At 47.9% G+C, this 12,430-nt stretch overlaps 1 protein-coding gene across 9 annotated transcripts in view; it reads left to right on the top strand.

The window, feature by feature from the left end:
• Positions 1-12,430, top strand: part of CDK5RAP2 (CDK5 regulatory subunit associated protein 2) — a 182,635-nt gene that overhangs the window by 71,577 nt on the left and 98,628 nt on the right. The window contains exon 1 of one of the 9 annotated variants that reach the window (XM_061426681.1): positions 2,615-2,830. The exons of the other annotated variants lie outside the window; for them this stretch is intronic. Within the exon in view, the coding sequence (XP_061282665.1) occupies positions 2,630-2,830 (201 nt within the window). The 5' untranslated portion in view covers positions 2,615-2,629. Of the gene's footprint in view, positions 1-2,614; positions 2,831-12,430 lie in introns of those variants that run through there. 9 annotated transcript variants of the gene reach the window in all.

Here is a 12,430-nt window from a genome sequence, read left to right as displayed (position 1 = left end):
TAACTCTAAGCTTCTAAGCCAGTTACTTAGTTCTTCTCAACTTACATTTACTCCCCTAAAATGGGGTTGATGACGTCTAATTTGGAATTAAATAATGGATAATAAAGTTTAAGGCAGGAGAAAACACCTCCTGTGGTTCCCAGCACACATAGGGCGCTGATCAGCACCTCAGGTTCCTTCTCTTCCTTCGTCTTTCGTTGCCTTTTAATTGTGTGGCAGGTGCTGGCGCAGGGCTTGGGGTGACAAAGCGTGGCCCCGAGACTCTCTGCCAGACCCTGCTGGCTAGTAAGTGTGGTCTGCCCTTTCACCAGTCAAGGCAACAAAACCATACATTCCTTCTTTGATCAACAGTCACCTCTCCCCTGGAGAAAGTTCTTGTGCAACCCGCTGATCCCTCTAGGAGGGGCATCAGAACCCTTTTCAGTGACAGACTCTGGGGTGTGAGTGGCTCACGTGGGGCTGCTGGCTTTGAAGGCCGTTTCCATCACTTCTCATCGGAAATCGCTATTGTCTTTCTGGGGCGTAAACAGACTTTCTTTTATCTCTGGCTTTTCCTGTATAATTTTTTGTGCCAGGCCCTGTCCTGGGCACTGAGGAGACAGGACTGAATCAAGTCAGATGCAGTCTCTGAAGGAATCTAGTAGAGAAATACAGTGGAAACGCCGACAAGAGCTTCAGTCGAGCATGATGAATGCTCATGGAGGGCTGGCCCGAGTGCTTCGGAAGCACGGAGAACAAAATCGTGCTAAGAGGGGAGGGGAAGTGGGGGCTTCACAGAGGACGTGGGTGTGAGCTGAGACCCGAAGGATAAGCCCCTGTTTGAGGCCGGGGGTGGGGATGGGTTTCCGGTACAGGGAAGGCCTGGGTCGAGGCTGGGGTGTCGTGAATGAGCCCGGCACGGGCACAGGCTGCGGGGAGGGCGGGCGTGCCCCATTGCATCGCTGGGGTGCCTCGCCTGGTGCCCGGCACCTCGAGGGGTGCGCCCTGACCCCTGCTCAGTTTGAACTTCCCCACCTTTGTCCGTTTGTCCGCCCCTGGCTTCCTGGTGACACCCACACGGAACTCCCTGCTCAGAATCACACTGCTCACGTGGTTACTGGTCTCTGTGGCGTGGACTGTCTCATTTCAGTGGTCTCCGTTTATTTTTTGAGCACATCAATTCTTTGTTCGTCTTCCCTGGAGGCTCAGACAGCAAAGCGTCTGCCTGCAATGCGGTAGACCTGGGTTCGATCCCTGGGTCGGGAAGATCCCCTGGAGAAGGAAATGGCAACCCATTCCAGTATTCTTGCCTGGAGAATCCCATGGACAGAGGAGCCTGTTGGGTTACAGTCCATGGGGTCGCAAAGAGTCGGACACGACTGAGCAACTTCACTTCACTCATTCTTTGTCCAAATAACTCTTCTGGAGAGAAAACACAGAGGCAGAGCTGCTCAGGGAGAGTCACAGTAAGAAGCCGGGCGGCCCCTCTCTCCCCACCACGTCCGCCTCCTGCCTCAGTCCCCAGGAGCCACGAGGCTCTGCAGTGTGACTGGAGCACCAGTATCTCCTGCTCTTTCTGAAAGTTCTTACATCACTGAGTTTCTATACCTCATTAAGATTTTAGCGAAGTTTTCCTCTGTATGTTTAAAGGTAACCACTGACAAGCTTTCTCATAGTGAAGCCTCCTGATAAGATGGAAATTTGATGGATGAGAACCTTCTCATTCTCCACCTGGCTGGTGATAAAACAAACTAGCTGCCTGGCGAAGGAAGTGTGAGGGCCTGGCTTTTCATTTCTAATGTGATTCTAAGATTATAGGGATATTTTATTTTTCATATAATCCACTTAAAAAAAAAACACATCTGCTGTAAGAGAGCCTCTGATATGCAAAGACAGCGCTCAGCTCGGTGCTAGGAATCTTCAAGTCAAAGAGTGTGGCCCATGTGGGTGGAAATTGAGGCCGCTCTGTTGATGGCGTCATGAAGGCTTGCTGGGGCCACTCATCGTGAAGGGTGGTGGTCTGGTGTAGGGTAGGGGGTCTTCAGATTTTTTCCCCGCGTCTTTTTGTTTAGAAGCAGGTAAACAGATGTATCTGCAGATTCCTGCATTAAAACCCATTATGAACTTGCGTGCTTTCCTCCAGCCAACTGACTCAATTTCTGGAGGAAGGCCTGGGAACACGCGGTTACATGATGCAGACAGCCGGCCAGGCTTCGGCACTGCTCATCCGAGGGCTTTGTTTGCAAGCTCAGTTTGAAAAACCACTTGTTTAGTGAAAAGGACACAGTTAAACCTGGTTTTGAATCTGGATTCCACCACTTTTCTCCTTTGGTTAAATTGCTGGAGCTCTCTGAACTGCAGTTTCCTGGTTGGTGGAGTGGGTATTGTCAGAGCCTCTGCTTCGCAGCCCGGTTGCTGCGAGGATTGGAGGAGGTGCGATGGATGTGAGGTGCCCAGTACTCTCCAAAGTGCTGTGGAGGTTCGTAGGAAAAAGTGGGGGGTAGTATTTTGGGAGGACGATTGCAGAGGGTCAGAGGAATCAAGAAGGGCTTTGTGGAAGGCTTGGCCCTGGGATTGGCCCTTGTCAGATAAGCGTGCTGTCTCCAGGCAGAACTGGAGAGGTTTTTATTATTTTCTTTCCTGGGGGGGGATGGATGGAGACAGGCGGGGGCCTGGGGGGCTGATGGAGCAGTTGGGTGAGATAAAGCAAGGAGGGAGCCCCCGCTGCCCCCCGCCCCCTGAAGTTAGCCGGGAGCGACTGCTTGTTAGGGCAGCTTCGTCCCGCAGTTCACTCGGAGCTGCTGAAGGCTCAGGGCAGAGATGCAAGGATCAGAGGAGGGCGTCTGTTCTGGTGGGTGAACCAGAGTCTGGAGGGCACTTAGCGGCTGCAGTTGAGCAGACGGGGGCCACAGCTGAAGCAGTATGCTGGGCTGGGGGACGAGGGGCTGAGCTGCGGTAGGAGTCGGGGGGTCGTTCTTCTCTTTCTGCCCTGAGTGCTTCAGCTTCATCCTGCCCCTTTTTAAGGCCTCCTTCAGGAAGGAGGAGGGACTTTTCCGGTTAATCAGAGACCAGGTTCTTCATGGGGCTGTGCTTTGCTCACGGGTGTGTTACTATACCCTAAGTTAAAAACCCAGGTTTCAGATCCTGTGGCTTTCCTGTTGCTGGCTTAGCTGGCCCTGGTCCTGGCTGGGTGGCCCGACGTCCTCACTTCTTCTTTTTCCACTTCTGCCACTACTTAAGTAAGAAGACCCAGGCAATGGTATTGGTACCGAGTCTGCAGTCCTCATCTCTCAAGGGCTCTGTGTGGAGGATGTGCTGGGCTTCAGGCCCAGGTTTCCTGTGGGGTGGGGAGGTGTGTGCGGGGGCGAGCGGGCAGAGCTGCACCTTGGATGGGATTCAGCTGGGCCCACACGAGGAAGCCTGGGAGGAGAGGTCAGCCTGGAGGGGCTGGTGCGGGGAGGTGACACAGTATCACTTCCTGGGCATCCGCTTCTGTGCTGGGCACCCACCTCTCCATTAAGGATGCTAGGAATCTATATGAATATCTCCATTTACTGGAAAGACAACACTCACAAAGATTCATGTTCTGTATCTCTGGCCTCACAGCTAGTTAGCAGTAGAGCCAGGATTCAAGGCTAGGTCTGCCTGTCTTCACAGCCCAGGAATATTGAAGGAGGTTTGGGGAAGCCACCCAAGTTTATCAATTTTCAGTTCTGATTGTTTTGCTCAGGCGAGACATGCCGTCTCCATGCCTCCCCTAAACATTGATTATAACTCCGCTGGGGCCGAGCCCGCGAGCCCGTGGGCTGTCTCTCTGTTGCCATGGCAGCCGCTCCTCCTCAAGGCCACCTCGGCACACGTTTTCCCCTTCCCGCAGTGGTCGTTTGACTTCGAGCCTTCTCCGACTGCTCTTCATATGAGATCCAAGATCCTTGGTCCTGCCTCGTTCATTACGAGGGGGCCAGGGGGCGGCCGTGTCTGAGGCTGGTTATTCCATCCACCCTGAGTCCTTGAGAAGCTATAATGCCAGCCCCAGGGGGTGGATTGCTGCCCAGGGCGGGCCCGTGTCACAGGGCAGTTTTCCACTTTCTTTGGCTTCAGCAGTAGCACGGTTGAGTTAGAAGAGCACGGAGTTTGGAGTCAAACCGACTTGGGTTTGAATTTCAGCCCCTGAACTTCCTTGTTATAAGCTCTGCGAAAATCTCTCAACCTCCACAAGCCCTAGTTTCGTCTTTGTAAACACAGGACTAATAATACTACCCTGTAGGCAGTCTTATGGGTTAGAGATGTTTTAATAAATGCCTTGGCTTTGGTAAATAGTAGTTCTGTTACCAACGCTTATGAGAGAAATAGTTTGTGCTCATTGATGTTCTGACTCTCCTTGAGCTCCTGATACATGCTGAGGCTGCTGTACCCCCAAAACATTCCGATGCACCCGTTTCTGTGACTCGGAACCCCCGATCTGGGGGCGTGACAGAACTCTGCGTCCTTTGTGGGAGCCTGGAACAGGTGGGCCATTTTCGTGTGGTCAGCTCCGTTGAGGGGAAAGGCAACAGCGTTAATTGGTAGCTTTTATCACTTAAAACAGGTAAGAAGTTGTTAACCTAGGGAGCTGAATTTAAAAAAGAATTAGAGAATGCAGTAAATGATGGACGAACACACACACAGAAGTGTGACCAGACATCCAAATACGGGTCTGAGAAGTGTTTTATGAGCAGGGAGCCGAATCTGGGAAACGGTGTAAGTGGGCCTGTGACTGCTATGTGCGTGAGCAGCGTGTCCTTTCTACCTGGCCGTAACACATACATATTTTAGAATGGAAAACCAGACAGGCTCCTTCTAGGATGGCAGGCAAGTTTGTTGTGAATTTAAAGCTGCACCTGCCTCAGTGGCTTAACAGCAGGATTTATGGTCCCTTTCTCAGTAATTTTCAGGGGGGGGTTTCTTTAAAAGCAAATGTCAGATGACCATTTGAGTGTGTTGGAATCATTGCTTTAGTGCTGATACTGAAGAAATCCAAACCCTCGTCCTTGTGTGGAAGTGAGCTGAGAGGCTTGGAGTCAGATAGCTGCTGTCCCTCGGTGACTGTGGCCTTGAGTGAATTGCTTTAATTATCTGGACCGGTCTGCTCATTAAATAAAATGGGAAGAATCCCATCTGCTTCATTCATTTATTTAGTCATCCAACAGATACTTATTGAGTGCTGTTTTGGTTATCTGTTGCTCCGTAACAAATTATCCCTAAACTTGGTGTCTTAAGAGATTATCATTTGATTATATTTCATGGTTTTGTGGGTTAAGGGTTTGGGCGGGGCTTAGCTGGGTGATTTCTGCTCTCTGCTCTCCACGGCCCAGGTCCCTCGTGGCATCCAGCTGGTGGATGGGCCGGCCTGGAGGGTCCCTAGTGCTTCGGTCACACCTCTGCTGCCGTTTTGGAGGGCGGCTGGAAAGCTGACACGGCTGGAATTGCCACCTGGAGCCCTTGTGTGTGGCCACGGCAGCGTTAAGGCAGTCACGCGTTTTCAATGGTGATTCATAATTCCGAGAGGCATGAGTTGGAAGCTGCCAGTTTCTTAAAGCCTGGACCCAGGAACTGGCTTAGTGTCACTTCTGCCATACTCCTTTGGTCGTGGTAGTCACCCCACGGCCCAGACTTAATAGGAGGCGACAGAGACTGCGCGTCTTTCGGGGGGAAGGTGTGGAGAAATCAGCTGACGGCACGGCACCAGCCAGCCTCCCCTGCCCCACTCCCTCCCGGCCCCTTGTGTGTGAACAGCGGCGTTGCCAGCCTTGGTAGCACTGCGCCTGTGCCCACTTGGCCACGGGCCGCCTTTGTCCTGTCTTAGTATGTCCGTAGTCTTTGAAGACTCCTGGCTGCTGCCGCCTGGAGAGAATAAACATGCCTGCAGTCCCTGTGGCTCCTCGAGTCCTCCTCCAGCTTTCCCAGTCCTGCCTTATCTGCCCTGGGTTCAGTGAACTGTGCGAGCGGCAAGACAGAGGTCAGAGAACTCACGGCTATCTGAAATCGGCCACGAGTGCCGACTGTGCCCGCTGCCGTTCTAGGGGCTGGAGACAAACAACAGGAAACAGAATGTGCAGAAGCTCCTGCCCTCATGGAGCTTACATTCTGCTGTGGAGACTGTAACCAAAACATACACATAATTAAACGCCGTGTTAGCAGATGCTACGGAGAAGGCAGTGGCGCCCACTGCAGTACTGCCTAGAAAGCCCCATGGACGGAGGAGCCTGGTGGCTGCAGTCCATGGGGTCGCTGAGGGTCCGACACGACTGAGTGCCTTCACTTTCACTTTTCACTTTCATGCATTGGAGAAGGAAATGGCAACCCACTCCAGTGTTCTTGCCTGGAGAATCCCAGGGATGGTGGAGCCTGGTGGGCTGCCGTCTATGGGGTCGCACAGAGTCAGACACGACTGAAGTGACTTAGCAGCAGCAGCAGCAGATGCTATGAGGAAGACTAGAGAAAGGAAGGGATTTGGGGAGTGAGGCTGTGGTGGGACTCCTGGGGGTTCTTTTGGGCAGGATGGGCTGGGAACACTGGATTAGAAGTGACATTTGAGCTCAGACTCGATGGAAGTGGGGAAGCAGCCTCGGGGGATTTTCCAGACAGAGGTGCAAGCAGATGAGTCTTGGGCTGGGAATTTAGGTGGTATGTAAGAGAGATGGCAAGAAAGCCGGGGTTGCCTGGACAGAAGAGTAAGGGGGGAGCAGGAGGAGGGGAGGCCAGAGAGGTAACGGGGATGCAGGTGGGACAGAGCGTGGGGGCCGCCGTGGGCTGTGCAGGTCACGTGGGATCCTGGGACTCGACGCACAGTAGCTTTTCTTACCAGTGGAACCAGGTGTGGCTGGGCCCAGATGTGGGCAGTTCCGGGGCCCCTTCATGCTCCTGCCCACCAGCCAGGGCCCCCCGCCACCCTGGTGCACGTTCTCACCCTGATTGGGACGGCTCGCTGAGCACTCAGGAAGGCAGGTGATCACGAAACATCATCAACTGCCTGTGGCCTGGTAACAGCAGTAAGACGGATGGACTCTGTCCTGGTGGCCTTTCTGATGCCTGTGAGCGTGTGTGTGTGTGTGTGTGTGTGTGTGCGTGCGCGTGCACACATGTGAGTGTGTAAGTGTGTGTGTGTGTGTGCACGCGCGTGTGTGTGTGCATGCATGTGTGTGCGTGCACATGTGTGCTTGGGTATGTGCTCTGTGGGCGATTCTTGTTTTTTAGATTTTTAGTTGGAGGATGCCTGCTTTACGATGCTGTGTTGGTTTCTGCTGAACAGCGTGGATCAGCTATAAGTATATATATCCTCTCCCTCTTGAGCCTCCCTTCCACCCCCAGTGACCTCATCTTGCTTTTCCCCTGGATTCAGAGGCTGAGAGGTTGTAAGCCCAGGTGCCACATGCTGTGGACCTCACTCTTTTTTGTATTTTTTTAAAAAATATTCATAGGACATTATACTCTTAAACGTTTAAATTTTTAAGAATTTTTTTTTTCTTCATGTTTCATCGTGTGCTCTTTGTAGGTTGTGGTGTAGTGGAATAAAGTACAATGGGGAAAAAAAGCCAAACCAAAATTAAAATTGTCTAAAAATTGTGACTCCAGAAATGTCTGCAGTGGGAAAATGGTTTAATTTGTTGGCACAACTCTAAGGTGGGAGAATGTTTTTATTCTTTAACTTTAGAATTCTGTTACTGTTGCTTTAGTATTATTTGTGCATTAGAAATCTTCTTTCTCTAGAGTTGAATTTCTCTTTACATTGATAATTCATGATAGGTTCTTGGCCTGCTTGTTTTGTATTAAAGGTTCAGGACAAACTTATCATCTGTTTGCCTAAGAAAAAAAAAATCAACATTTAATTTTTAAAGTGGTTTCTGTTTTTAAAAATGTTACTTTAAAAATGTTTATCCCCCATTATGAGTGTAGTCTATACTTAGTATAAAATATTTTAAAAATTGAGAAAAAATAATTTAAAAAATCATCTATAATCATTCATTTTGGTATGTCTTTTGGATTTTTAATCATTGCTTTAAAAAAGGTACTTATTAAAGAAAAACTCAAATACACAGAAGAGGAGAGAGAATAGTGCACTGGCCCTCTGGCGCTTGTCACCCACCTCAGCACTCAGAGACTCTTAGCCAACCGTCCTTTATCTATGCCTTCCTCCCATCTCCCTCTCTTTCAATACTCAAGTATTTTAAGCAATTCCCAGGCAGATTATTTCATCAGATTTTCAGTATGTTTTTTTTTTAAAACAAAACCCAAAATATGTTCATTTCAAAAAGGTTAATTCTTAATATTATCAAATAGCCAATTAATGTTCAGATTTCCCTAATTTAAAAATTGTTTTAAACAGTTTGTTCAAACATTGATTGATAAGTCTCCTTTTAAAAGGTTTTATTTTGGAATGATTTTAGATGCAGAGGACAGATGTGAAACAGTATTAATTGCAGAGCTCCTGTTTGTCCTGCTTCCCCGGAGTTCATGTCCTGCATGCCTGTGGGACGCTCCTCAGAAGCAGGAATAGGCACCTGTGCAGTCCCGATACGCGCGGCCTGCGTCTGACTGTTGCCAGGTCTCCCACTAGCGCCCCCTTCTGGCCCAGGCCCACGTTGCCCTTGACCGTCACGCCTCCCGCGCCTCGTCTGACTGAGGACGGTCGCTCGGCAACTGTCCTTTGTGACTGTGACCCCTTTGCAAGATGATTGTTTTGTTACTGACCTTCCATTTGGGCTTGTCTGATATTTCTGTCATGAGTAGATCGGGGTTATGCATTTTTGGTAAGAACAGCACAGGCAAGCTGGGTGCATCATGTCAGCTTGTTCTGGTGAAGTTGGTGCTGATGCCTTGGTTAAGGCGGGGGTCTCCTGGATTCTCCACGATCAAGTTACTCTTCCCCATCTGTGATAGTGTTTTGGGGGAAATACTTTGAGACTACGTAAGGGTCTTGTTTTTCATCATACCTCTAAGACTCTCACTGATGGTTCGTGCCCACGGCGGTTCCTGCCCTGGAGCTTCTTAGTGGTGGCGCCCGTCGTTCCTGCTGCACTTAGAGTTGTGATTCTCCTGTAAGGAAGGGCTGTCCCTTCTGCAGCTTTTTATTCTTCAGCCGTTTATACCCGTATGAACTCATGGATTTTTGTTTCATTCTATAGGTTGTTAAGCCATTATTACCATGATTTCTTTTCTTGTTCAGATTGACTCAGATTTGGCTTTGGGGAACTCCTCCAGATTGATTCCTGTGTCTTTAACATTTCTGAGCACTTCCACACTTGCTAGGGTCACAAGATGTCCTGGACTCTTGTATTTTCCCTCATCCGGTTCTGGAATCAACCATTTCTTTATGGATCCCTGGTCTCTTTTGTTGGAGAATGGCATTTAGGAACCACGGTCTGAATGACGGGCGTCATCATCACTACCAGGCCTTGGCAGTAGGCAGTTTGAAATGTGTGTTTACATTTTTTTATATACGCATGCAGAATGTATACAGGCATATACTTACCTGTATTTACTTCTGTTCATACAAAAGTCCATGGGGTCACAGAGAGTTGGACATGACTGAAGTGACTTAGCACTTACCCATACAAAATATATACACACATATACACATATATACACCCAAGTAAACTATGGCCAACTCTGTGTGTGAGCAAGTGTGTCTGTGAATGAAGGAAGGAAAGTTCAAATGAACTCAGAATTTGTAGAATCAATATGAATTTGTGAATTCATACTGGCCTTCCCTAACTTTCCTAATTATTACTTATTCTACAAGTTCTCTCTCCTTTTTTTTTTCTTTGTAATTTATTTGTTGACTAAGTTGGGTCATTTGTCCTTTATTTCCACATTTTAGATTTTGTTGATTGTATTTTTGTAATGTCATTCAACTTGTTTCTCTGCTGACTTTATTTCGAGTAAATTGCTAGTTAGATAAGGTGCATGATCAAATTCAGGTTTAACTTTTTGGCAAGATTACATCATAGGTGGTCTAACAGCAGGTATGTAGTGTTGGATAGTCCCTGTTTTTATGATTTACTCAGTCAGTTCAGTCGCTCAGTCGTGTCGACTCTTTGCGACCCCATGAATTGCAGCATGCCAGGCCTCCCTGTCCGTCACCAACTCCCAGAGTTCACTCAGACTCATGTCCATTGAGTTGGTGATACCATCCAGCCATCTCATCCTCTGTCGTCCCCTTCTCCTTCTGCCCCCAATCCCTCCCAGCATCAGGGTCTTTTCCAATGAGTCAGCTCTTTGCATGAGGTGGCCAAAGTACTGGAGTTTCAGCTTTAGCATCAGTCCTACCAGTGAACACCTAGGACTGATCTCCTTTAGGATGGACTGGTTGGATCTCCTTGCAGTCCAAGGGACTCTCAAGAGTCTTCTCCAACACCACAGTTCAAAAGCATCAATTCTTCAGCGCTCAGCTTTCCTCGCAGTCCAACTCTCACATCCATACATGACCACAGGAAAAACCATAGCCTTGACTAGACGGACCTTTGTTGGCAAAGTAATGTCTCTGCTTTTTAATATGCTACTAGCCATTGATAATTGCAAAATGATGATAATTTAATTTCATCAATCCTTTTATATAATAGCTATATACTTCTATTAAGGAAAACTTGTTTTTCATATCTATACAGTTACTCTGGGGTGTAGTTCTTACAGAAAAGACAAAATAAGAGTCCCCTGAAATCTTCCAAAGGTGACTGTATTAGTTTCTTTCTGCTGCTGTAACAAATCACCACAACTTGGCTGCTTAGCAGCACAAACTTAGCCTGTGGTTCTGGAAGTCAGAAGTTTGGAGTGGGTCTTACCATGGCAGGGCTGTATTCTTCCTGAGGGCTTTAGGAGAAAATCCATTTCCTTGTCTTCTCCAGCTTCTAGAGGCTGTCTGCATTTCTCGAGCTGTGACTCCCACCATCTTCAGTTCCAGAGCTGGCTGATGGGGTCTTTTCTGTGCTCCCCTCTCTCACTTTTAAGGATCTTTGTCATTATGTTGGGGGCACCTGAGTAATCTGTCTGTTTCAAGGTCAGCTGATTAGCAACCTCACTTCCATTGGCAACTTTTTGCCATGTAATCAGCCTAGTCAGAGATTCTGGGGATTATGGTGTGAACATCTTTGGGGGGCCATTATTCTGTCTACCATAGTGACCAAAGGGTTTTTGTTTTTTTTCAGTCATTATGAACTCATGGATTTAAAAAAAAAACATTTTTGACATATATTAATTCATTGTCATTATCTTTGATATCCTAATTGTCCTATCTTCTGACAATGAAAAATCTTATTCAAGTTGATTCTTGAGTTCTTTGGACGTGAACATGGAGTCTTTGATAGAGTCTTTCCTTCTGACATGATGAGATGTCTGAGCTCATATTATGTATTCCTGCCCAAGGTCTGGACTCATCCCTTCGTATAAAGCACTCTCTACTGTGATTTGGAGTCACCTGGAGGGCTTATTAAGGGCTTCCCAGGTGGCTCAGTGGTAAAGAGTCTGCCTGCCAATGCAGGAGACACAGGAGATGTGGGTTCAATCCCTGGGTTGGGAAGATCCCCTGGAGAAGGAAATGGCAACCCACTCCAGTATTCTTGCCTGCAGAATCCCCATGGACTGAGGAGCCGGTGGGCTACAGCCCATGGGGTCGCAAAGAGTCAGATGCGACTTGGCAACTGAACACGCGTGCACGGAGGGCTTATGGAGACAGATTGATGGGTGCGCCCTCTTTCTAGAGTTTCTGATGTAACAGGTGTGGGTGGGGGCCCAGTGATTGGTGGTGCTGATAACGCTGTTCTAGGGCCTACACTTTGAGAACCACTGTTTTAAAGGATAATGGAAGTTTTTTTGTTTTTGTTTTCTGTGAGCGATGGTATTTAGCAACTGTAGCCTGCATGCTAGGGAGAGTATTGATTCTAGGTTTTTTTAGTGAAAGGAAAGAAATAATTGAATGTAAGTTCCTATTCATGTTTCCAATTCAAATTTAGAATTACAGGTTTTAACTTATTTTATATTTGTGTTTTCTGAGGCTTGGTTCTTATGATCGTAGTAATTAGTTATTTAATAAGTATGCATGTATTTATACACACACAGTTTCAGATTAACAATACAAGTATTATTTCCTGCAACACGATTACTGAAAGCAGTTGAGGGTTTCTGCAGCACCTCCTTTGTCGTCGGAGAAAGATCCCACTAGGGGTGTAGAGATTACTCGACTTTTTCGTTATTGAAATCGTTCCTCTCTGTTTGGTTAGCCAGTCAGCTTGATGCACAGTTAAATTCTTTTCCTGTGTCTTGTGCTTTTAGTTTTAGGAGACTCTCATTTAATTTTAAAATACTTATCTAAACATTCAAATGCTTTCACCGTCACATCTGTAAAATGAATCTGCTCTTTCCTCTGTCTTGCTCTCTCCTTTTCCTTGTCGGCAGCCATTCCTGGTGATTGATTAAG

Source organism: Bos javanicus, chromosome 8, assembly GCF_032452875.1.
Source record: "Bos javanicus breed banteng chromosome 8, ARS-OSU_banteng_1.0, whole genome shotgun sequence".
In the NCBI taxonomy this organism is placed as follows: Eukaryota; Metazoa; Chordata; class Mammalia; order Artiodactyla; family Bovidae; genus Bos; species Bos javanicus.
This window is presented reverse-complemented; position numbering and strand designations above follow the sequence as displayed.